The following is a 24,531-nucleotide window of genomic DNA, read 5'->3' on the forward strand; positions in this document are numbered from 1 at the left end:
TCTTGTGGGTCAATGAAGTCACACGCACATGAATCTGAACCCCACTAGTTCATTTTTCCCAACCACTGATGCAGGCTTCCTGTTCCCCCACCTGACGCCCCTCCCCCAACCATTCCAGGGAGCCTCCAGAGTGGAAGAGTCTCACATGTGCTTACGGAAAAAGTTGGCTCCACCAGGTATGAAAGTGGGTTCACCCCGTGAGACACACACACCTCCAACGCCCTGTTTCCATAGAGCCAGGGTTGCAGGATAAAGTGGACAAAGTGGGTGGGAAGAACGACTTTCTCCTCTTTTGTGTAGCACTCAGGAAGAAGGATCTCCAAACTTGCTTGCACCCCCAACAACTATTTCCGGTTTTCCTCCAAGAGTCTACTCATGCACGCAGCTAAGATGAACTTCTCTTGGGCCAAGGATTCAAGTGCAAAGAACTTATTTGAGAGATCATTCCAGAAATATCCAATAGGATCATTCCAAAAAGGAACATTCCAGAAAGTTCCCATGAGGAAGAGTAAGTTGCTACCATGGGCAACTGGGGCTCAATCCTGACGGACACCCTCTGAGAGTCTGTGGAACACACCTCAGAATTGCCCCCACAGAGGGGTGAGGGAGCTGGGGTATTTATCCACCAACTCCCACCCATCCCTCTTTTTTTTTTTTTTTTTTTGGCCACGCTGCACAGCATGCGGGATCTTAGTCCCCCGACCAGGGATTGAACCAGTGCCCCCTGCAGTGGAAGCACGGAGTCTTAACCACTGGACCACCAGGGAAGCCCCCATCCCTCATTTTTGAGGGTTGTTCCTGGCTCACACAAGAGAAGTTCTGGTGTTTGCAGTCAGATGCTATCAAGCATGTACTGCAATGGTAAGACCCAAAGGGACATGGGGGGCACCCCTATACATCCCCTAACTAGCCTGAAATTCCATAAGAGCAAGGAGTGAGCTCATATAATTCACCATTCTACTCCCAACAGTTTGTCCAGGATTTGGCATGCAGTAAGTGCTCAATAAGCATATAGAGGATAAATGAATGAACATAAAATGAACTTGAGACAATAAAAGAGACTGTCCCAGGAGTTTGGGATTAAATATACACACTCACTACTGTATATAAATAGAGGGAATTCTCTGGTGGTCGGTGGTTAGGACACGCCACTCTCACTGCCGAGGGTGTGGGTTCAATCCCCGGTCGGGAAACTAAGATCCCGCAAGCCGCATGGCACGGCCAAAAAAAGTTAAAAATAAAAATAAAATAATTTAATAAAATAGATAATGAACAACGACCTACTGTATAGCACAGGGACTTATTATACTCAATATCTTGTAATAACCTATAATGAAAGAGAATGTAAAAAAAAGAATATATATGTATACATATGTATATAAAATAACTGAATCACTTTATTGAAACTAACACAACATTGTAAGTCAATTATATTTCAGTAAATTTTTTTTAAAAAAGAGATTGTTCCATCTCCAAAGACTTAGCCAAAAGAGAGGAGGTGGAGTGAATATTTATTAGTTGTTTCCACAGAATTCCTGCTTCTGCAAACCTGACATTTACCCCATGCCCCAGTTCCAGAGCAGAAACTCATTGCTTTAAGAAATCAGCACTTTCTATAACCCATTGCCACAGTGATTGGTTAGAGCAGTAGTGCTCAAAAGCAATTTTTCATTGCTTGGTAACTGGCAATATCTGGAAATATTTTTGGTTGTCACACTGGAGGAGGGGGTGCTACTGGCATCTAGTGGGTGGAGGCCAGGGATGCTGGTAAACATCCTACAACGCACAGGACAGCCCTCCACAGCAAAGAATGATCTGGCCCCAAATGTCAACAGTACCAACGTTGAGGAACACTAGGTTAGAGGATAAATATGTGACCCATTTGAAGTCAATACAAAATCAACCCCAAGACTAGAAGCTTCTCAGTTCTCTGGAATGTGCGAGACGGCCTATGATCCTTGCACTCATTTTGCTAATACAGAAGGAGGGCCGAAGCTGTGGGAGTGGGAAGAGAAGTTGGGTTGAGTACCACATGCAGCCTGAGAATGAAACTGATGCCCAGAGAAAAATCTGTAGTCTGCCTTGGCCGTAGAAGCTCCACCAGCTGACAGCTTTCTTAGCGTCCCCATTTTAAAAACATTCTCAAGCAAGGGAATCCGGTTCAATTTAAGTCAGGTGGCCACCCCTAGTCCAATCAGTGGAATCATCCATCAAAAGAGGAAGCAGGGCTTCCCTGGTGGCGCAGTGGTTGAGAGTCCGCCTGCCGATGCAGGGGACACAGGTTCGTGCCCCGGTCCGGGAAGATCCCACATGCCGCAGAGCGGCTGGGCCCGTGAGCCATGGCCGCTGAGTCTGCGCGTCCGGAGCCTGTGCTCCGCAATGGGAGAGGCCACAGCGGTGAGAGGCCCACATACCGCAAAAAAAAAAAAAAAAAAAAAAAAAAAGGAAGCAAAAGTGGCCGGCAAGCAAGCCAAATGGCTTGACCCCAAGATGAGAGCCCAGGTTTTTACCAACCACGGTTCTTGGCCTCCTTAGTCAATAGAAATTGATCAGAGGCCAGACAAGAAATTCAGGCAAGGCTTTATTGGGACCCCTGCTGCAGCGGGGGGGGAGCGAGAACGAACAGATTCATGTGCTTGCTTGCTCCCCAAGGGTGGAGGTATGGGGTGAGGGCGGGTCCAAGGGTGGAGCCAGAAGGGTGGCTTTGGTGGTCTGCCCACCCCTCTGGTGGTGGTGTGTGCAGGGGGCATGCACAGTACCCTGATTTTGCTCCCGACACCCTGATTTTGCTCCCAGCTCTTCAGAAGTGGCAGCTGGGTTTTTTTTTTTTTTGGTCTTTTGGTATCTTGTTGGCCATAATTTGCCCCAACTGCACATGCCCACAGTTATTTTTAGTCCCTTATAGTTCCTTTGTCTTTAGTTGCTCCAGTAGATGTTCGTCCGGGTGGAAGCACTGCAGCAAAGGGTCCCAGGTCCCAGCCTGTCTCTAAAGTTAGCACTGAAGAGACAGAAACCCCACACTACCAACCCCCGCCCCCGAAACTTACCTAGACACAGACAATGACATTGAGTGCTAACTATTCCTTTATTAGGTGGTGAGGGGAAAGGGGGCTGTACAATGCAAGGCCTGGGAATTTAGCTACACAAGGACTGTGACCAGAAGCTATATTACAAAAACAGCCTACAAATACTTCTATTCTGCCCTGGGGCTGGGCCAGGGGAGTACCAGGAGGAGGTGCCATGCAGGCAGCTCCTTTCCTCCCTGCAGGCCCATATTTACAGGGAGACAAAGTAAAATGCACATGTCTCCCCTGGTCCTCATATTCCCACCGGCCACCCCACCCCCCAGTTCCCAAAGGGAGGTGGCCCACACTCTGTGAGGGGGGGCTTGGGGACAGGCTCTCCAGGCCAGAAGGGCACTTCCCCCAGCAAAGCTATAGAATAAGTCGCATCTGGAATGCAGTGAAGTGAGGGAGGTGGGGTGGGGAGAAGGCTCCCAAGTCTCACCCGACCCCTAGCCCCAGAGGGTTCGCCCAAGGGTGCCTACTTGGTACACACCAGGGTCGTGTACTTGGTACACAGGATCCCGGTCATGCCTGTGTACTTGGTACACAGAATCCAGCTTGGCCGAATGGGCCCACAGACTCAGCCCCACGGGGGCACTGGGGGGTTTGCGGGGGGCAGGGAGCGTCTCCATATATATATTTTGTAAAAAATAATAATAATAATGTTTGTTTAAATGAATTTGTTTCTATACAAAATGTAAAAAAAAATAATAATAATAATCCACCTGTGTCAGAACATGAGTGAGAGAGGCCAGAGGAGGCAAGAAAGCAGGAGAGAATTGGGGGGGTGGTGGCCCCAGGAAGAGGGGAGAGGCAGGAGCATGTCCCAGACTCACCACAAGACCCAAAGGGTGGGGGTCAGCCTGCACCCCTTATAAATAAAGGAAGACTGAAGCCCTAGGCTTGTGACCTGTCTTGGTCACACTGCAAGGAGGGTGGGGTGCAGGGGAAGAGATTAGAGAGAATGAAATGGACTAAAAGGGGAGACAGAGAGGAAGCAGGATGGGGTGTCTCTACAGCCTCCCCAAATCTAGGAACTGTGCAGCCCTCAGGCCAACACTTGCCTCTTGGGGGTGACTTCAGGCTGGGACCCTAGCTGGGTCTGGGACTGAGCAAGAGGGCCAGGGACCGACAGGGGGAGCGGCTGGGCAGACAGTGTCCCAGCGGCCGTGGCCCCGGTGGCAGTGGCCGGGCTGGGCGTGGAGTCGGACCAGTCCGAGAGTGAGGGAGGTGAGGGGCTGGCCCAGTGCTCGGGGGACTCTGGGGATGGGGTCAGGTAAGGGTGCTCGCTGGGGACCCGCAGGAAGCGGGCCTTTGGGGGGCTGCTGTGGGCCCCGGCTGCGGGGAACTCATCGCCATGTCCTGGGGCTGCCAGGTACGGTGGGGGCCGCTCCTGGGGGGACACGGGGTTCCCGGGGTTCAGCAGCTGGGGTCCCGGGGCCAGCGGCAGCAGGAAAGAGGGACCTGGGGGGGCAGGTGGGGGCAGCCGGGCCCAGTCGAGGGGGACGGCCACGGGGTTCAGCAGGCCCAGGCTGAGCACACAGCCCCCGGGGGGCTGGCGCCCGAGACCTGCCCGGCCCGCGCCACCAAGCTGTGCCAGAGACACGGCTGTGGCCGTGGCAGCCGCGTAGGGCCCCTCGAGGGGGAAGCCGCCAGGGGACGCGGGGGGGCCACCAAAGGGCCGTGGGGAGTCCAGCGAGTCCACCGGCGAGAGCGTGACCGAGCTCTCGGCCAAGGGACCCGGGCAGGCCAGGGTCAGCTTCTTGCCCCGCCCCCGGGTGCCCTGAGGCCCCAGCCCCGCCTTCCCAGGAGGCCTCCGGCTCTTCTTGCCCCCGGACTGTGCCACCTTGAGGCCTGGGAGGAAGGCCCCGGGCGGGCAGAGCAAGGGCCCCAGGCCGTGGGGGCCAGGGGGGCTACGGGGCCCACTGGGCTGGTCTAGCAAGCGCACGATGTCCTGGTGCAGCCGCTCCTGGGCCACATCCCGGGGCAGCCTGTCCAGGTGGTCTGTGATCTCACGGTTGGCAAAGTGGTCCAGCAGCAGCTTGGCAGCCTCAAAGCTGCCCTCCCTGGCGGCCAGGAACAGCGGAGTCTCCTCCTGTGGCGGCCCAGAACCCACAAGATGTCAGGGTCACAAGAGTCAGGATTAACTGCTGGCTAACATCACAGAGGCCTCCTCTCTCTGGGGGAATCTGAGATCTAAGAGTTCATACTCTCCAGCCAGACAGACCTCGGTCGGAATCTCAGCTCTGCTGGGGAAAATTGGGCAAGTTCTTTCCTTTAAGCCACATTCATCCAGCACCCACTAAGCTTCAGGCCGCAAAAGCCAGGACCAGGGTGAGGAGGGTGAAGCACTCGCCTTAGGCATAAAATTTAAGGGGGCATCAAAATAAATGATATTTTAATGAAAAAATTTTAAATTAAGATTAATGCAAAAAGAATCCATAATGAATATAATTTTGGAAATTTTAAATAAGGATGGAATCCAACCCCGCACCCCTTTGAGCCTCACTCTTTCATCTGTAAAATGAGACTAATACCACCTGGCAAGGGTTTTTAAACAACAATCATAACATCTACCTTTTATTGAGGATGTGCTAAGGCACTTTATAAAAGCTTTAGCTCACTGAATCCTCGAAAGAGGCAATGAGGTGGGTACCGTTGCTTCCCCATTTCGAGGATGAGAACAGAGGTTCAAAAGAGTTAAGCAACGTGCCCAAGGTCACCCAGCAACTGCCATACACTTCCTCCTCTGATCCACTATTGAAACCCCTTGGGCCCAAATCCCACCCCTGGCTGCAGGCAGGCTGGCTGCAAAGCTGGCTGCGGGCAGGGTGAATGCCCCCACTAGCCCACCCCAACCTGCTCTCTGCCACCTGTGGAAGCTGTGCCGGGGCTGACTCCCAGGTGGGCCAAGGGCTGGGGCTCACCTTGCTATCTTGCATGTCTTTGTTAGCTCCATTTTTGAGCAGGGCCAAGGTGGCCTCCACGTTGTTGACAGCTGCAGCCCAGTGTAAGGCTGATTTTCCTGGGGGGGGAAGTGAAGGAAGGTCAGGGTCAGGACCAGGCTCATTTGCTGGCCCCCCAACAGCAGGGGGACAGAAAATGTCTAGAACGTGGCCTGGGATGAGGGGAGGGTAGGCCTGCCACGAGTTATCTGAGTAACTGTGTTTGGGTCCATGTGCGTGCACACCTGTAGATGTAACTCTCCATATACGGGGCGTACTACGCGGACCTCACTCAGTGGTACCTAGAGCTGTGCTGTCCAATGCAATAGCCACCAGTCACATGTGGTTCTTTAGTTTATGTAAATTAAAATTACAACAACAACAACAAAAAAATGGAGTTCCCTGGTGGTCTAGTGGTTAGGATTCCGGGCTTTCACTGCTGTGGCCTGGGTTCAGTCCCTGGTCGGGAAACAGATCCCACATGCCGCACAGGGCAGCCAAAAGGAAAAAAACAGTAAAATAAGTTAAATTAAATTAAATTGGTACCAAGACCATTTAACGGGGAAAGGATAGCTTTCTCAACAAATGGTGCCGGTACAACTGTTATCTCCACGTGCAAAACAATAAAGTTGGACCCCTACTGCACACCATATACAAAAAAATAATTCAAAATGAGTCAAAGACCTAAATGTAAAAGCTCAAACTATAAAACATTTAGAAAAAAACATGGGAGTAAATCTTCATGACCTTGAATTAGGTAAAGGATTCTTAGATACGACACCCAAAACACAAGCAACAATAACAAAAACGACAAAAATAGATAAATTGGACATGATCAAGATGAAAACTTTTGTGCTTGTAAGGACACCATCTAGAAAGTAAAAAGAAAACCTACAAATATATTAAACCTACCATATGTTTGATAAGAGACATACCTAGACTATATGAAGAACTTCTACAACTCAATAATAAAAAGACGAGTAACCCAATTTAAAAATGGGCAAAGAATCCGAATAGACATTTCTCCAAAGAAGATACACAAATGGACAATAAGCATGTGAAGAGATGCTCAACATCATTAGCCATCAGGCAAATGCAAATCAAACCACAATGAGATACTAAATCACATCCACTAGGAAGACTAGAACAAAAAGACAGACAATAGCAAGTGTTGGTGAGGATGTGGAAATACTGGAACCTTCATACACTGTTGGTAGGAATGTAAAACAGGGCAGGCACTGTGGAAAACAGTCTGGCAGTTCCTTAAAAGGTTAAACAGAGTTACCATGTGACCCAGCAATTCTGCTCCTAGGGATATACCCAAGAGAAATGAAAACATATGTCCACACAAAAAATGATACAGGACTGTCCATAGCAGCATTATTCATAACAGCCAAAAATCAGAAACAACCCAAATGTCCATCGGTGGATGAATGGATAAACAAAATGTGGTATATCCATATAACAGAATATTATTTATTCATTAAGAAACAAAAAAGAAATAATACGGATACACGCTACAACATTTGTAAACCTCAGAAACATCGTGCTAAGTGAAAGAAGCCAGTCAAAAAAGACCACATATTGTATGATTTCATTTATATGAAATAACCAATCCATATAGAGAGTGAGTACATTAGCGGTTGCCTACGGGCCGGGAAGATGAGGGGGATTGAAGGGGTGATGGCTAAGAGGTGAGGGCTTCTTTTTCAGATGATGAAAACATTTTAAATTTTATTATGATGACATTTGTACAACTATGTGGTTATACTAAAAATCATTGGATTTTCTAATTGAAATGGATGAATTGCATGGCATCTGAATTAGATGTCAGTACAGCCGGGGTTTTTTTAAGTAGGCAAAACAAAGGTTAAAACATTAAATGAAATAAAACATTTAGTTCTTTGCTCACTCCAGCCACATTTCAAGTGCTTGAGAGCACATGCCAGTGGCTACCATATTGAACAGAACAGACAGAGAATATTTCCATCATCACAGAAAGTTCTATTGGACAGTGCTCTTCTAAAGCCGTATTTCCCAACCAGGGGTGATTTTCCTCTAAGGGGCATTTGGCAATGTCTGGAGATATTTTTGGTTGTCACAACTGAGAGGTGGGGTGCTACTGGCATCAGTGGGTGGAAGCCAGGGATGCTACTGAACATCCTACACTGGATAAAGAAGATGTGGCACATATATACAGTGGAATATTACTCAGCCACAAAAAAAGAATGAAATAATGCCATCTGTAGCAACATGGATGGACCTAGAGATTGTCATACTGAGTGAAGTAAGTCAGGCAGAGAAAGACAAATATATGATGTTGCTTACATGTGGGATCTTAAAAAATGGTACAAATGAACTTATATACAGAACAGAAAAAGAGCCACAGATGTAGAAAACAAACTTACGGTTACCAGGGGGACAAGGGGGAAGGGATAAGTTAGGAGATTGGGATTGACACATACATACTATCATACATAAAATAGATAACTAATAAGGACCTCCTGTAAGCACAGGGAACTCTACTCAATGCTCTGTAATGGCCTAGATGGGAAAGAATCTAAAACAGAGTGGATATACGTATATGTATAACTGATTCAGTTTGCTGTACACCTGAAACTAACACAACATTGTAAATTGACTATCCTCCAATAAAAATTTTAAAATAAAAAAAAAATTTTTAATAAATAAATTTAAAAAAACATCCTTCACTACACAGGACGGCCCCCACCACAAAGAATGATCCAATCCCACATGTCAGTGTTGCTGAGATTGAGGACACCTGCTCCAAAGGATGTTTCTAAGAGTCCAAGGGCAGGTCACTGTTGCGCAAGCAAGCCACCTCCAGGGAGGGAGCGGCCCTCACCTATAGATCTGGCTGATTTGCAAATTTATCACACCAGTTTTCCAGCAGATGGCACCAGAGTAAGTTCTTCTAACAAAGCAGATGGAAGGGAAGTGTCTTGGGAAGGGCACCTTTTCCTGAACCACTGCCACATAGTATGGGCTAATGGGCGCCATTTTTTTTTTTAATGCATGAGTGTAGGTCCATGTTGAAACCCTGTTATGAGTCCACGAGTTTCATTGACTGGGTGTCAGTGTAGGTGTGAGTTCACACCAACAGTCAGGGCCCAGATGACACCCTCTCAGCCCACACCCACCACTACCCCCCACAGCCTACCGAGTTCATCCACAGCATTGACATCAGCATGGCTGGCAATGAGCTCTTCCACCATGCCCTCCACTGCCAGGCGGGCCGCCAGGATCAGTGCTGTGGAGCCGTCTGCCATGCGGGCATCCAGGTCTGTGGAGCGGTTCCGGATGAGAATCTAAGGGAGATGGGGCACAGCAGGAGGAGTCATGGCAAGAACAAAGGGACGAGAAGCACCTCTAAGCCCTCTGAGGACCCCAACCAATACACCCCATGGAACTGATGAGGTTCAGGGAATAGCTTCTTGCCAGAAACTGTACTCCCATATATCCCCATCTTACAAATGAGAAAGATGAGCTCTGACAGGCAGAACCAGGGCTTGAACCCAAGTCGGTCTGATGCCTGTCCCAGCTCTGAAGTCCAAAGAGGCGAGCCCATCTCACCTGGAAAACGCCCTGGGCATCAGCAGTGACGGCTGTGTGCAGGGGGGTGCGGCCTGAGTGGTCCTGGGCATTGGTGTCTGCCCCAGCATCCAGCAGCCGCTTGGCCGCATCAGCCCGGGCATAGCGGGCAGCCAGGTGCAGGGCCGTCTCACCCGTGCGGTCGGTCCGAGCCCCAAGCTGTGCCCCCTGGCAGATAAGGTCTGAGATGATGCTGGCTGACGTGTCTTCTGCCTCGTCCTCCTCAGCTGGGATTGCTTCCAGGGCCCCCCCGCAGAAGGAGGCCAGCATTAGCGGGGTGAAGCCATCTGCAGGGACCAGGAGTGTGTCACAAGGGAGGTGGGCACAGGGCCTTTCTGGGTAATACGATTGAGGGCACTGCATTAGGAGGAAGTGGGACATGTGGAAACACAAGAGGGAATGGCAAATCCTCCCATCACACACACACACCTGTGTCAGGTGCCCCAGAAGCCAACCCAGGATGAGGATTCATGGGCATGTGATTTGTCACAGAAGGGCTCCTAGGTAGTAGGGGACACAGAACGAAGGAGGGAGGCAGTCAAACAAGTGTGCAACCTTGGGCAAATGCCTGGAGAGTTATTTCAGCCTGATCCCAAAGGGGGACTGTGGAAGCTGAGCTGTGCCCCAGAGTTGTAATCCAGCTTGAGTCAAAGGAGCTGAGCCTTTCATACTCCTGCATCCACTGGTCAGGAGCTGCCCCCAGGGACATAAAATACCAAGCACCTCAGGCCCCGGTAGCCTGAAGGGCTTCAAAAGAGAGCCATAGGTCCTGGTCACTGGGAGCAAAAGCAAAACAGAGCTGGGGAAGGCATATCCCAAAATGCGGCAAAGACAAATCCAAGAGGATCCAGATAACATGGTCTGCTATACTCTTCGTAAGCATTTGCTCTTGTTTCCCTGAGGAGGCTACTTGCATCCCATTCTCCATCCTCAAGCCCTAGATAAAGCCAAATCCTTCCTTCAAGGACAGGAATATAGCTCAGGCCTGTCAATCTGCATATTCCAGGCCCCAGGCCACACTGATTGGTTCAGGAATTGGTATGTCCATCCAATAAGAACTCATCCTGGGACTTTTGCTGGTACATATGGGAAAAAGATTTTGTAAGGCCTGTCCCACCTGTAGCTATCAGTGCCTGCAGGAAAAAGCCTACTTGGGCTGTGGAGCCAAGAGGTGTTGAGTCCTGGACCCAAATGTGCCTGAAGCTTCCATTTACAAGAGCCAGTAAATCCCTTGTTTTACTTAAGTTAGCTTGAGTTGGGCTATTAAAAGTTACAACCAAAAGTCCTGATTAACACACACTCCCAGACGGACACCCAGACACACCCAGCGTTCCCCAGAAACAGACCCAGATGCAACCTGTCACGAGTAGGATGGATAAAGGGCATCCTGGAGGGAGGGATGCCTGACCTGGACCACGCACGTTGACATCCATGCCATCAGCATCTGCATCGCCCTGTGGTGGCGTCAATGCCATGGCTGGTGCCACACGGATGTCGGCAGCAACCAGGTGGTGTTGAGTCCACTGGCGGCAGTCCACAGCATCCTCAGCTCCCACACCAGGCTCCTCTACCTGGAGGCACAAGGACCCAGGTTCTCACAAGGGGTTGGGAGACACAGTTAGAGGGACGGTCTGGGCATTCCCACAGGTTTCTCTCATGGAGATGCACACATGGCCCCAAGAAACCATTAACATCCTGCTTCTTTTATAGATAAGAAAATGGGCAATTGATGTACTGGAGCTCAGAGAACTCATAAGAGGAAGAACTGGGATTTTAATCCGGGTTAGAAGGGTAGAGGGTCTGGGAACCCACAGAAGTGATCAAGGAAGAGACACAGAGGGGGCTTCCCTGGCGGTCCAGTGGTTAAGACTCCACACTTCCAACGCAGGGGACGCGGGTTCGATCCCTCACCAGGGTACTAAGATCCCACATGCCGTGCAGTGCGGCCAAAAAATTAAAAGTAAAATAAATAAAAATTTTTTTTAATTTTAAAAAAAAGGAAGAGACACAGAGCATAACACTTGTCAGCACACACCTGTCTATACACTAGATAGGAACATACCAAAAGTGAAATTAAGAGAACAATTCTATTGACAACAGTATCAAAAAGAACAAAAAACTTTAAAATTAAATTCAACAGAAGAAATGCAAAACTTGTACTCTGGAAATTCCAAATCACTGGTTAAAGAAATGTGGGATTGGGGGATCCTGCAATAATAATAATTCCCAGTATTGGGATTTCCCTGGTGATCCAGTGGTAAAGAATCCGCCTTACAATGCAGGGGACACGGGTTCGATCCCTGGTTGGGGAACTAAGATCCCACACGTCTTGGAGAAACTAAGCCCGCATGCCACAACTACTGAGCTCTCACGCCTCAACTAGAGCCCACCTGCCACAAACTACAGAGCCCACACACCGCAACTACAGAGCCCACGTGCCCTGGAGCCTGAGCACTACAACTAGAGAAGGGAAAAATCCACATGCCACAACTAGAGAGAAGCCCACGCACCAAAACAAAACAGCCTGCGCACCGCAGTGAAAAATCCCGCATGCCTCAACGAAGATCCCGAGTGCCACAGCTAAGACCTGACGCAGCCAAAAAATATATAAATAAATAAATAATAAAGAAATCTTTAAGCAAAATAATAATTCCCAGTATTAATCTGGGAAAGGAGTGAAAGGTGAGAAGCAGGGAGTTGCCCTGGATACCACGTAGGCTCCCACGTGATACCACAGATATGAACGTGAGGTATCAGGACCAAATAATCACACACAAATGTATTGATTTACCCTCAGGAGTCTAGCACCTGGGCCCCTCAGAGGAGCTCAATACATTTCAGACTCTTGGTCCAGACGGGAAGAATGAAGTTATGAAAACAGGACAGAATATCCCTAACTAGCCTGCCTGGGCATTTAACAGCCTGCACCAAACACAGAGCCTGATCAAGCCAGACCTGAGCTTAAGGACCCAGGTGGGGAGTTGAATTTCATGAAAGGGGAGAGCCAGGTGATGGACAGCTAACCAGAAAGGGCCATGGAGGATGGGACAGCCTTCAATGTGGATTCAATGTCTGACACTGTCACTTAGTAGGCTTGTGACCCTAGGCAAATCCCATGAGAGCTCTGAGCTTCTCACTGGTAAAATAAGGATGATGTGATCATTCCGCAATGCTAAAATGCCATCATAAACATTCTGTACCATATATTTAACACCCACTTTTGGATGAGAAAGAAAAAAAAAGCCTGGGGCAAGCAGATTTCTTTAGCTGTCAATTGTAATAGATGTCTTCATTTCAACAAACATTAAACCATAGACAGGGGAGGGAATTCCCTGGTGGCCCAGCGGTTGGGACTCCACGCTTTTACTGCCGAGGGCTGGGGTTCAATCCCTGGTTGGGGAACTAAGATCCTGTAAGCCGCACAGTGCGGCCAAAAAAAAAAAAAAGAAAAGAAAACATAGGCAGGGGAGAATGGAGGTGTGTATCAATAGCTACCTTATAGCATCCTCATAAAGATGAAATAAGATGCTTTGTGTACATTCAAGATATTCAGCAAGTGTCAAAGTAATGCTAGCAGGAGGCTGTTATGAACGGTGCTCCCCAAAAATCATATGTTGAAGGCCTAATCCCCCAACATGACTATATTTGGAGACAGGGCCTTTAAGGAAGTAATGAAGGTTAAATAAGATCATGAGTGTGGAGCCCTAATTCAATAGGACCAACGTCCTAATAAGAAGAGGAAGAGATGCCAGAGTTCTCTCTCCATGCACACACAGAGGAAAGGTCACATGAGGACACAGTGAGAAAGCACATTCTACCTGCCAGGAAGAGAGCCCTCACCAAGAACCAACCCTGCCAGCACCTTGATCTTGGACTTCCACCCTCCAGAGCTGTGAGAAGATAAGTGTCTGCTGTTTGAGCCACCAGTCTGTGGTATTTCATTATGGCAGCCCTAGCTGACTAAGACAGGGCCCGCGGCTGTGGCCCCAGGACAGGAAAAGACCAGCTGGGAGTGCTCTCAGGCTGGGCACGCTGGACTAAGTTGGATGCAGCAGAGAGAAAGCAGAGTCACTGTCTGGGCCAGGGGATCCCCTCTGGAAAGATGCCAGGAGCAGGATGGGGTGAGTGCTGTGACTGTTCTCCAGAGCCAGGGACAGCAGAGATTTTCCTGGCTCTCCCACTGACCATCAAGCCCCAACCCAGGACCCTGAGGGCAGGGGTCAGAGGAGGAGACACAACCTTCAGTCGCTTGGCCTCCGGGCACTCTGTGTCCATCCAGTCTGTGGCCACCTCCCCCATCAGACTCTCACCCTTGGCCATGTTCCTGTGGTGGGGAGGAGGGAGGGGACAATGGGTCAGTAGGGGCAGGGTGCAGGGTCAAGAGACACGGTCCATTGAGGGGATGCAGGATGTGGTCAAGGTTGCAGGGGGTACCATCAGGGGTTGTGATGGGTGACGGCCAGGGTCTTAAGGTGGAACTGGAGAAGCACAGGAGTGGGGTCAGAGGTCAGAGCAGTCAGCTGTGGGACAGGTGAGGGTCCCAGGCATATAGCAGGGGTTATAGAAGATGACGTCAGGGGTCATGGAGGATAGAGTTACCCTCATAACAGGCGAGAGATGTAGCCAGGATCGAGGAGGTTGTGGAGAGGGGCCGGGGGTCACAGGGTGACAGGAGAGGGGTAAATTCAGGGATTAGGTCAGGGTGGGGTTGGAGTCTCCTGGGACAGGCCAGGGAGTCAGAGGTGAAGCCCACAGCCAAGGCCAAGATTTGAGGATCGTGGGGAATGAGCACTGAGTTGGGGTGGAAAGGGGGTCAGAGGTGAGGTCAAAAGTCAGGGTGTGTTAGAGTCAGAGGTGATATTGGGGGTCATAGAGGATAGGGTCACGGGGCCAGCAAGGGATTGGGATGCAGACAGGGATCACGAGATCAGTAGTCATGTGGGAACAAATTTTGAGTATCAGGGTGAAATCTGAGAAGCTGGGGTCAGGGAGGGTTCAGGGTAGAGTCAGAGTAGGATCTGAGTGAGGGAACTGGATCATAGGAAATGGGGCCAAGGGTCACGCATCAGGGGTGATTCCCAGGGATTATCGAGTCAGTGGTCAAGGGGATGAACACTGGGTTTCCAGGCTGGAGTCTGCAGTTAGGGTCAGGTAGGGGTCAGAGGTCAAAGTCAGGTCAAGGTGGGCTCAAGGGCTCACAAAGCCCCACAGTCAGGGACAGGGAATGGGCTGAGTCAGGGTCCTCACTTCATGCCCAGAGCATCTTGGCCCACGGGTTCCCGCCGGCCCTTGTGGCCAGCTGCAGCATCCTTGTGCAGCGCGAAGCCCTCGGGGAACCAGAGGGTGCTGTGCTCACGCTTGCGGCGGGCCACCATGACGCCCAGGACGAGAATGACCAGCAGGAAGACGGCGCTCGCAGCCAGCAGGGGCAGTAGCGGCACGCTTGGTTCTGGCAGCTCCAGCGGTTCCCCTGCGGGCAGGAAGCAGGGGGTCTCAACCAGGGGCCAAGGCCCACCCCACCACGGGAGCCCCGGTTCCACCCTCAGCACCCGCCAGGCTGGCCCTCACCCCGTGCCGCCCGCAGTGGGTACGGGAAGTCAAGGCGCTCCACTGCTGACAACGCTCCCAGATAGTCTGCCGCACTCTGGGCGTCGGGAAAACAGTGGTCATTCTCAGGCGACTGCAGGCACAGACGGTTGTCAATCTCCAGCATCACCACAGAGCTGCGGGGACACAACAGAGGGACAGGCAGGCTCAGCAGGCACTCCTACAAGCCCTGCACCATGCCCCACTCCCCTGCACCAGGCTCGAGCATCTCTACTCACCATGTCACCACTGCCCCCTATCTAGCATCCAACTCCACCACAACCCCAAAACCAGTCTTTTTTTAAATACACTTACTATATATTTGGTGATATTAAGGATATTTATTTTTTTAACTGTGATCGTGGTATTATCGTGTTTTAAAGAAAGAGCTTATTTTTTACAGAAACATACTGACATGTCTACGTACGAAATGACATGCTATCTAGAAATTATTTCAACATAACATGGGAACTAGAACAAACTGAAGGGACTATGTATGAAATAATAATGGCCATATGTGTTCATTGTCAATGCTAGGTCCTAGGTACCTCGACGTTCATTACCCTGCTCTGTTTTTGTATATGTTTAAAATTCTTTATCAATTCCCCAAACGAGTCTTGCTGTGGCCACCAGTGTCCTCTGAGCCATGAATCCAATGGTCATTGTTTTCATGTCGACTTCTCCTTTATCAGGCTGGTGCATCCATCACCTGCCTGCTATGAGCATTGGCTTCTAACAGTTGACAGCTGCCTCTCTGGCCTCAGCAAAGTGGGGATCCCTTCACTTGGGAGGTGACACCCCTTAGGGAAGCCTTCAGCCAGGGATTGGCTCATGTGGGGTGTACAAAAGCTGGCCCTCCTGTCTCAAGGTGGGACCAACTTTGAGGTGCTATTCACCCTCCAGAGCCCTACAAGGGATCAGGCTGAGGCTGGACTCTGGCTGAGGCCGGACCCTGGCTGAGGCTACCTCCTGCCTCAGTTCCTCCCCTGCCCGATCCTACTTCCCTCATTCCCTGTCTACTGAGAGCACCCTTCCAATACATCACATGTATCTGAATCTCCATCTCAGGCTCTGCTTCCAGGAACCCAACCCTCCAAACATTTTCATTCTTTGGGATACCCAGTGCCCTGGGCCCTGGCTCTCCTCCTTCTCTTTTCTGAGCTAATTTCCTTCAACCAATCCTCAGGACTCAGTGTCCCCAGATGATCCTTCTGTCCCCACATCTCTCCCCACTTCTTTGTGTCCCCCCCATGGATGCAATGATTGCCAAACCCTTTTTTCTTTCTTCTCTCAATCTTCTGACCCCAACTGCCTCCTGAGCGTCTCTCCAAGACCCCCAGATCACTCTGGAAGCCCCAAAGTAACCCCTGGCTTTCACCCTGTGTCTTCATCTTGATGAGACCACTTCCAGCAACTCAGTCACCCCAGCCAGGGACTGGCACATCCATCAACTATCCTCTCCATCTCCCCCATCCCAGCCATACCCAGTCAGAGGCCCTGACCCTCATCTCTAGCCTCCAGCCCTCCTCCCTGTGGCACATCCCACTCTGCTCAGAAGCCACATCTCCCTTCTGGCCCCTCTGCCAGGCCCCCAGCAGGAGAGTTCTATATTTTCCATTTCTAAAGCAAACAAAAAACTACACATGCCCTTAAACACTCTGCTATACTCCTGCCTCTCCAGAAGGAAGTAGTGCTAGACCAGGGGCTATTCTGTTCCCCCAAAGGACCCTTGCCCATGTCTGGAGGCATTTTGGGTTGTCACATCTTAAGGGAGGGGAGGTGCGTTGCTTGCACCTAGTGGACAGAGGCCAGGGATGCTGCTAAACATCCTACAGTGCACAAGACAGGACAGCCCCTCACAGCAGAGAATGATGCGGCCCCAAATGTCAATGGTGCCAAGACTGAGATGCATGTATTGTATGACGCTGTATGTATTGCCAAGAAGGCTCTCCCAGATGTTAAGGGAAATAAATGCACAAGACCTGAGGAATGGTGCCCCTTCCCACGCCGGGCCTAGCGTCTGCGTGGGCACCATGGCTCCCCTGGGGGGAGTCACTCACCCGATCACCTCAGGGGCCAGCTCCCGCCGATTCCGGGATTCGGAGCCAGGACCAGGCCGGTGGTAAGGGAAGACCATAGCCTGGCCGTTCTCATCCAGACGGAAGCGCAGAGAGGTGCGCAGGATGCCACTGAGCCGCTGCAGGAAGTCGGCACTGGAGCGCAGCAGCTCCTCCGGCGGCAGCAGCACAGTGAGCACCAGGACACCTCGGGCCAGCAGAGCTGGCACCTCACCCGCACAGTCCAGTCCATCCCAACCGCACTCCTCTGTGTTGCAGCCCTGGTCGCAGCGGCCGTCGGCAAAGTGGTCCGCGCAGTACTTCTCATACACCGGGCTGGGGACAGAGAGGGGCGAGGTCAAGGGAGCCTCCAGCTCCACTGCACGCAAACACCACAGAGCACCCAGACCCTGGAGACAGCGCAAGCGCAGAGAACTGGAAATGTATCCACGTGCTTGTGGAATGTAACAGGCTTTCTGCAAACACAGCCATTGCTTTGTAACTATTAATAAGTCAATAACTACTGAGAGCCACCTGTTATGTGCTGGGCGCTACTGTAGGCTCTAAGGATATGGCCCCAACATAAATCCCTATCCACGTGGAGCTGGCATTACAGTGGGCGGAGACGGATGTTAAAGGAGATGAATGAGCAGAATATACAGCATTTCGATCACACACCAATAAAGGCTAAATTTAGGTTAAATTTAAACACACACACACACACACACACACACACACATCTATATGGAATTAAATGCTAAGGAAAAAAATAAGGCTGGGGGTGGGTGGCCAGGGAGGAGCTCACTGAGGTCATTGCTTGAGCAAAAACTTGAAGGAGGTGAGGAAGGAGCCATGTGGCTTCCTGAAGGAGAGCATTCCAGGCAGAGGGAACAGCCAGTGCAAAGGCCCTGAGGTGGGGCCAAGCCTGGGGAATCTGAAGAATGGAAGAAAGGCCAGGGTGGCTGGAGCAGAATGAGCAAGGGGGAGAGTGAGGGTGGGAATGAGGACAGGAAGACAAAAGTAAGGGAAGGGTTCCAGGCAGAGGAACACACAGAGGGTCACACAGAGCACAGCACAGGGATGGACAGATGGAATGCATAGGACAAACAGACAGGGCTCATGAACAGACATAGAGAATGGCAGAAGAGGGGCAGGAATAGACATGCAGGAGCATGGACAGATGGATGGGCATATAGAGGGGCAAAAAGGGTGTGTGAATGGACAGAAGGACAGAGAGAAGAGGCACATGGATGAACAGGTGGCACACAAAGATGGACAGATGGGGCATACAGATGGACAGACTGGCATAGAGACAGACAGATGGACAGATGAGGTCCAAGGATGGACAAGCAGGTGTGCAGACAGACGGTTGGGTGTATAGAGGGACAAAAGGAATTCGTGGATGGACAGAAAGACAAACAAACAGGGCATAGGGAGGGACAGATGGAGCGCAGAAGCAGACAAAAAAACAGACAAAAGGAGCACATGGATGAACAGACAGGTGGGCACACTGATAAGACAGGCAGGGAACAAGGATGGACAGACAGGGCACAGGAATGGGAAGACAGACAGACAAGTGACACATGGATGCGCAGACGGTACACCAAGAAACAGATGGGTCAAGTGAAGGGACAACCCAACAGACAGATTAAGGATTGACTGACAGACCAAGTTAAACGGATGGGCCGATAGAGAGGCAGGGCCCATGGATGGTCAGATGTGACACATGGACAGACAAGACACAGAGTGAGGACCGGCTCACTTGCAGGTGCGCTCCCGGCCGCCTGCGCGGCAGTCGAAGTTGTCATAGAGGCAGGCGGGCGAGCTGCAGGCGGGGTCGCAGCGGCTGTTGTTGAAGAGGAGCCAGCACTGCAACGCCGCACACTGCCGCCAGGGGTCGCTCACGCTCAGCGAGCAGTCGCCGCCATCCCAGCCGCAGCCTGGGCTGTTGCACTCTCGGTCACAGCGCTTGTCGCCGCTTTTGGCCTCGCAGGCGGCTCTCGGGCAAGACGGCTCCTCGGGGGCCTCGGGCACCGCTGCAGGTATCTCACAGCGCGGCCCAGCCCAGCCTGACGCGCACGCGCAGCGGAAGAAGGGCGCCAGCGTCTCCGGGCGGCAGGAGCCCCCGTGGAGGCAGGGGGAGGTCACGCAGCTGGCATTGGCGGCTCCCAGTGGCGACCCCCGGGAACCCCGGCAGGCGGGACCCGACAGCCCCGGGGGACAGGCGCAGCGCGGTCCACGGACCGTCTGCTGGCACGGGACGCCCACCGGGCACTGCAACTCCCAGCAGGAACGTGCCACCCGCTCGCAGCGCGGGCCGGAGAACGGCTGCGGGTTGGGTGGGGGGAAAGGAGAGAAAAAAAAAGTGCGGGGGCAGGGGATGGAGGGCGAGAAGGAGAGGAGACAGAGAGGAAGGAAGGAAAGAGAAATGGAAGGGTGGAGAAGAGGATTGAGGGTTGAAGGGGGAGAGAGAGGGGAATATGGGGGATCAGGACTTGGGAAAGGTTGGACCTCCAGTCTCCCCAGGTCTGGCTCAACCTCTCCCTCTTGCACTGGAGCCCCACCTTGCAGATTAAGCCCAGCCTTCCCCAAGAGGCCACAACTCCAAATTCCAGAGGGACACACACACACAAACACACAACCTCCAGGAAATTTCAACATTTCCCAGAAACCCCTTCCATCTTACACCTCTTCTCCCCTAAAGCCACACCCTCCCATGAGGGCATGATCCCACTCCTCTCCCAGAGACGTTGATGTGAGTGTCCACCCCACCTACCGGGACACAGTGGCAAGAGAAAGTCAGAGCTCCCCCAGCGCCGGGGCTGGGATGGCACTGGCCTCCATGCTGGCATGGCTGCGACTCACAGGGAGACAAGACAGTCTGACAGTGGGGACCTGGGCAAGCAGAAGCACATGGATCAGCCACAATGGGGAACACAGGCAGGATCGCAGGCCAGCCCCCTCTCCCACGCTTACCTGTGAAGCCGGCATGACAAAGGCAGTGGAAGCCCCCACCTGGGTCCTGCAAGCAGTCCCGGGTATGTGCCGCATGGCAGGCACCTGGACGACACTCATTGATGTCCGCCTCACAGCGCAGGCCGGTGTATCCCGGGGGGCAGGTGCAGCGGAAGCCACCCACCAGGTCCACACAGGTACCATTGTGCAGGCACCGGGGGCCCGGATCCAGGGGTGGGCCTGGGCCACAGTCATCCTCATTAATCTCGCAGAGCACGCCTAGGGGAAGGGGGGATGGGGAGCAGTCAGGAGAGGTCAGAAACCCAGCCTCCCGTCCTGTCCCCCAACCCTGACACTGGCCTACCCAGCGTTCCTGGAGGACACGAGCAGAGATAGCGGGCCACAAGGTCAATGCAGACGCCCCCATGCTGGCAGGGCTGGGAGGCACACTCGTCCATGTCATCCTCACAGTTGTCACTAGTGTAGCCAGCTGGACACTGCGGTGGGGGTGAGGCAGGGACCCACTCAGCCCAGAGAGACACAAGATACTCGCCATGAAGATAGACTCCCAGTGTAAAAGGACACATACAGTCATCCAACACACAGAGACATGCCCAGTGTGCAGAAACACACACACACACCAGTACATGGAAACACACCCAGTACATGGAAACACACCCAGACATGGAAGGACACACAGGCACAAGGGCTACAGATACACTCAGTGCAAAGGGACACACACAATACAAATGCACAAGACAGACCCACATGAGAAACACCCAGATACCCAGATACACACAAGACATACACAACCAGAGATACACATTCAGACACTGGCACATGCATTCATACCCAAAGAGACACCATGCACAGAGACACAGAGACACACACAGATATGTCCAAGAAACAACCAAAGACAGAAGTACACCCAGACAGAGACACCCTAAGATCTACCCAGAATGACACCCACAAAGATATACCCAGAGTCACAAAAGCAAAAACGCAGACATGCCTAGAGAGAGACAGCACACCAGGCTACAGACACACAGAAATGTGTAGCCAGACCCACCCTGTCCCCTCCACTGGGCGCTCCTTACCTCGCACACATAACCTCCCATGTAGCCTCGGCAGGTGCCCCCATGCTGGCAGGGCTGGGCCAAGCAGGGGTCCACCTCCCGCTCACAGTGACTGCCTGTGTGGCCCTCTGGGCACACGCAGTAGTGGGAGCTGTCCTTGTCCACGCACTGCCCACCAGCCTGACACAGCTGCTCCAGAGGCACCCCTGGACAGAGGAGAGCAACGTCAGGCAGGCTCCCTCCTCCCGGCCCACATCACACACAGCACCACCCGACACCCCCAACTAGCTTCAGTCACCGAGGTCTCACCCACACTCTGTCAGGTTGTCACACATCCCCTGACACTGACATGCACACACCTTTGAAGCTCACGCCAGCTAGGTCACACACAGCGTTGTGTGTGACATCCTGGTTGCCTCATGGTGATACACATACACACCATCCTTGTCCTGGCCAGCTGTCACAGAGTCACATATCCCCACCATGTCTACATGCTTTGTTGCACTCTGCTTCGGCTCACACTAGCAGGAAGTATGTGCATACACACCCTCCCAAGCCCCCCAAACCCAGTCACGCGCACCCCCTCACCGATTTGGGCTGCAGCCTCTCTGCAGGGTAGACTCTGGATGTCACAGAGGCGGCCGCTCCATCCCGAAGGGCAAAGGCAGTAGAAAGAGGCCCCGGTCCGGGCACAGTGGCCCCCATTCTGACAAGGTGTGCGGCTGCACCAGTCTACCAGGGTCTGGAAAGGAAGGCCACGGTGTCTGCTCTTGGGGACCCTTGAAAATGGACCCAGCTGCTCCTCCAGAGTCCTAGGCAGGCTCCAGAATACCTCTCCAGATTCCTCCCCCAGGATCCAGGCAGGCTTCCCAATCACAGTACCCAGCAGGCCCCTCCCTCAGACCCTCCTTCTAGACTCCCCGCCCCAAGACTCCAGTGACCCCGCCCACCTGGCACTGCGCGCCGGTGAAGCCTTCAGGGCAGGTACAGCGGAAGCCGGGGTGGGCGGCAGCGCAGATGCCCCCGTGCAAGCAGGGTCGCGAGAGGCAAGGGTCGGCCTCGTGTTGGCAGTGTGTGCCAGTGTAGCCCAGGCGGCACAGGCAGCTGAACGAGTTCACACCATCCACGCAGGTCCCACCATTGAAGCAGGAGCTGGAGGGAAAGGAGGGGCGCGTCAGGCCCCGCCCCCTCGAAGGCCCCACCCTCCCCCATGGGCCCCTTCCAGCTGTGAGTGGGCAAAACCCCTACCCCAAGGAGAAGCTGCAGTCCCAGCAGAGGCCCCTCCCCATCCTGTCCCTTAGCCCCGATATACCAGGTACTTCTGGGCTATGTGGAAGCCACGTGGAGACCCCACCCTGGTCTGGCCTGGCTCCCTCAGGGACCAGGGTACCTAAGGTGACCTCCCAACAGATGGCCTGCCCCTTCCCGGACACTAACCCATCAGGCAGAGTCCTGAGGTGGGTGCCAAGCCGAGGGCTCCCCTTGTCCCCACTCCTCAGGTCCCACGCCCCATCCGATGCCAGGGCCCCTGACTCCCAGGACAGGCCCCACCCACCTGGGGCTGCAGTCAGGTAGGTCCTGCTCGCAGAGGAAGCCTCCATAACCCGGCGGGCAGGTGCAGGTGAAGGAGGCCACGTGGTCTGTGCAGGTGCCTGGGCCGCAGGGGCTGCTCAGACACTCATCCACATCTCGGGCGCAGCGGGGGCCAGCAAAGCCAGGTAGGCAGGAGCAGGAAAAGGAGCCCACTCCATCCTGACATGAGCCACCGTTCAGGCAGGGGTCTATGGTCAGAAAGGAGGAGGTCGGGTCACACAGCTCGCCCCCCTGTCAGTCCAGCCTGACCTGGCCATGTCTTGTGTAGAGGGGAATTAGGAGAAAACCAGGCTTAATTGGGAGGGGCACATTTGGCCAGGGGGATCAAACTCTGTCCCCTCTGTGGTCTCACCCCCTCCCTTATCTGGAAACCTCGCCTATATGGAAGGGGGGAGGGGTTGGAGAAGCCAAAAAAAGGTCCCTTTGAGCTGCCAAGTACTAGTTGTGTCTGCTTAAGTCCTGGGCTCAGCACAGGAGGTCTCCACCAGACCTGGGCTAGCCAGTAAAGTGGCCACTGACCACATGTGGCTCTTGAGCCCTTGACATGTGGCTGGTCCAATTTGAGATGTACTGTCAGCATCAAACAGACACCAGAGTTCAGATTGTGAAGACTCAGTATGAAAAAGAAAAGAATGTAAAATATCTCCAGAATTTTAAATTGATTATACTGAAATGATAATATTTTTATGTTATTAGGTTAAATAAACCCGTTTTTGTTTGTTTTGTTTACTTTTTAATGTGGCTATTAGAAAAAATTTAACTCATATGTGGCTTGCATTATTTGTCCATTGAACAGTGCTCCTGAAGACTCACTAGGGGCCTGTTATCTCATACTTCACACACAATCCTAACTTGCGTGCTGCCAGAGGCAATCTATATAGGCTTCAGAGTCCTCTCCCAGCTCATCCCGCTACTTGCTGCATGACCTCGGGCAAGTCACTTAACCTCTTTGGGGCCTCAGTTTTCATGAGCAAAATGGGGAAAGTAAGATAACTGTGGAGATGAAATGAAAACACAGTGCTAGGCACATGCAGGGGCTTGATGAACCTGTTCCCTAGGTCAGCACCCCCCACCAAGAGCTCCCCTGAACTCACTGGGGTCACAGTCATCGATGTCCTGATCACAGGAAGAGCCACTATAGCCCTCGTGGCAGGTACAGCTGAAACTCCCTGCCAGGTTGGCGCAGGTACCATGGGGACCACAGGGTGAGGGGCCAGCACATTCATCCACGTCCTGCTGACATCGTGAGCCTGGGGGTGGGGAGTAAAATAACACAGCGGGTTAGAAGGCGCAGGGTAGGGTCTGAGGGTACCTGGCTCTCAGGAAGAACCTGAAGCCTGAGCTGGACAAAGGCAAGAACAGTTTGCCTCTGGGCATTTTGCACACACTGTTCCAGAACTGCCTTCTCCTTGTTTCAGAGGGTGGTGAATGCATTCTGTGACTGAGGTCTGCTCCTCCAGGCTGTCCCCAAAACTCTCAGCCTGATTCCTAGCTTCCCCAACCCCGTAGCCCTTCCTCTTCTTCTGAACTGACCACATCGGCTGTAAGTGTCTGTGTCTAGCTCTGTTTCTTCCCAGAAGGAAGCTCCCCTAAAAGGCAGGACCAGGAGTGACTCCCTCTCTGGGGCCCCAGCATCACCCAG

General features: G+C 52.4%; 1 protein-coding gene across 1 annotated transcript in view; it reads right to left on the minus strand.

Moving 5' to 3' along the window:
- Nucleotides 1-4,113: 4,113 nt before the first annotated feature.
- The window catches only part of NOTCH3 (notch receptor 3), a 32,586-nt gene continuing 12,168 nt past the window's right edge, over nucleotides 4,114-24,531 (minus strand). Inside the window, exons 16-33 of the mRNA XM_065875446.1 lie at nucleotides 23,984-24,139; nucleotides 22,852-23,077; nucleotides 22,247-22,448; nucleotides 21,885-22,038; nucleotides 21,318-21,502; nucleotides 20,585-20,717; nucleotides 20,242-20,499; nucleotides 20,042-20,160; nucleotides 19,028-19,593; nucleotides 17,269-17,601; nucleotides 15,191-15,345; nucleotides 14,870-15,092; nucleotides 13,862-13,946; nucleotides 11,031-11,193; nucleotides 9,605-9,909; nucleotides 9,192-9,339; nucleotides 5,993-6,090; nucleotides 4,114-5,160 (exon numbers count right to left, since the gene is read on the minus strand). Coding sequence (XP_065731518.1) covers nucleotides 4,114-5,160; nucleotides 5,993-6,090; nucleotides 9,192-9,339; nucleotides 9,605-9,909; nucleotides 11,031-11,193; nucleotides 13,862-13,946; nucleotides 14,870-15,092; nucleotides 15,191-15,345; nucleotides 17,269-17,601; nucleotides 19,028-19,593; nucleotides 20,042-20,160; nucleotides 20,242-20,499; nucleotides 20,585-20,717; nucleotides 21,318-21,502; nucleotides 21,885-22,038; nucleotides 22,247-22,448; nucleotides 22,852-23,077; nucleotides 23,984-24,139 — 4,556 coding nt within the window. The remainder of the gene's footprint in view (nucleotides 5,161-5,992; nucleotides 6,091-9,191; nucleotides 9,340-9,604; nucleotides 9,910-11,030; nucleotides 11,194-13,861; nucleotides 13,947-14,869; nucleotides 15,093-15,190; nucleotides 15,346-17,268; nucleotides 17,602-19,027; nucleotides 19,594-20,041; nucleotides 20,161-20,241; nucleotides 20,500-20,584; nucleotides 20,718-21,317; nucleotides 21,503-21,884; nucleotides 22,039-22,246; nucleotides 22,449-22,851; nucleotides 23,078-23,983; nucleotides 24,140-24,531) is intronic.

The sequence above is a fragment of the Phocoena phocoena genome, chromosome 3 (genome assembly GCF_963924675.1).
Source record: "Phocoena phocoena chromosome 3, mPhoPho1.1, whole genome shotgun sequence".
NCBI lineage: Eukaryota > Metazoa > Chordata > Mammalia > Artiodactyla > Phocoenidae > Phocoena > Phocoena phocoena.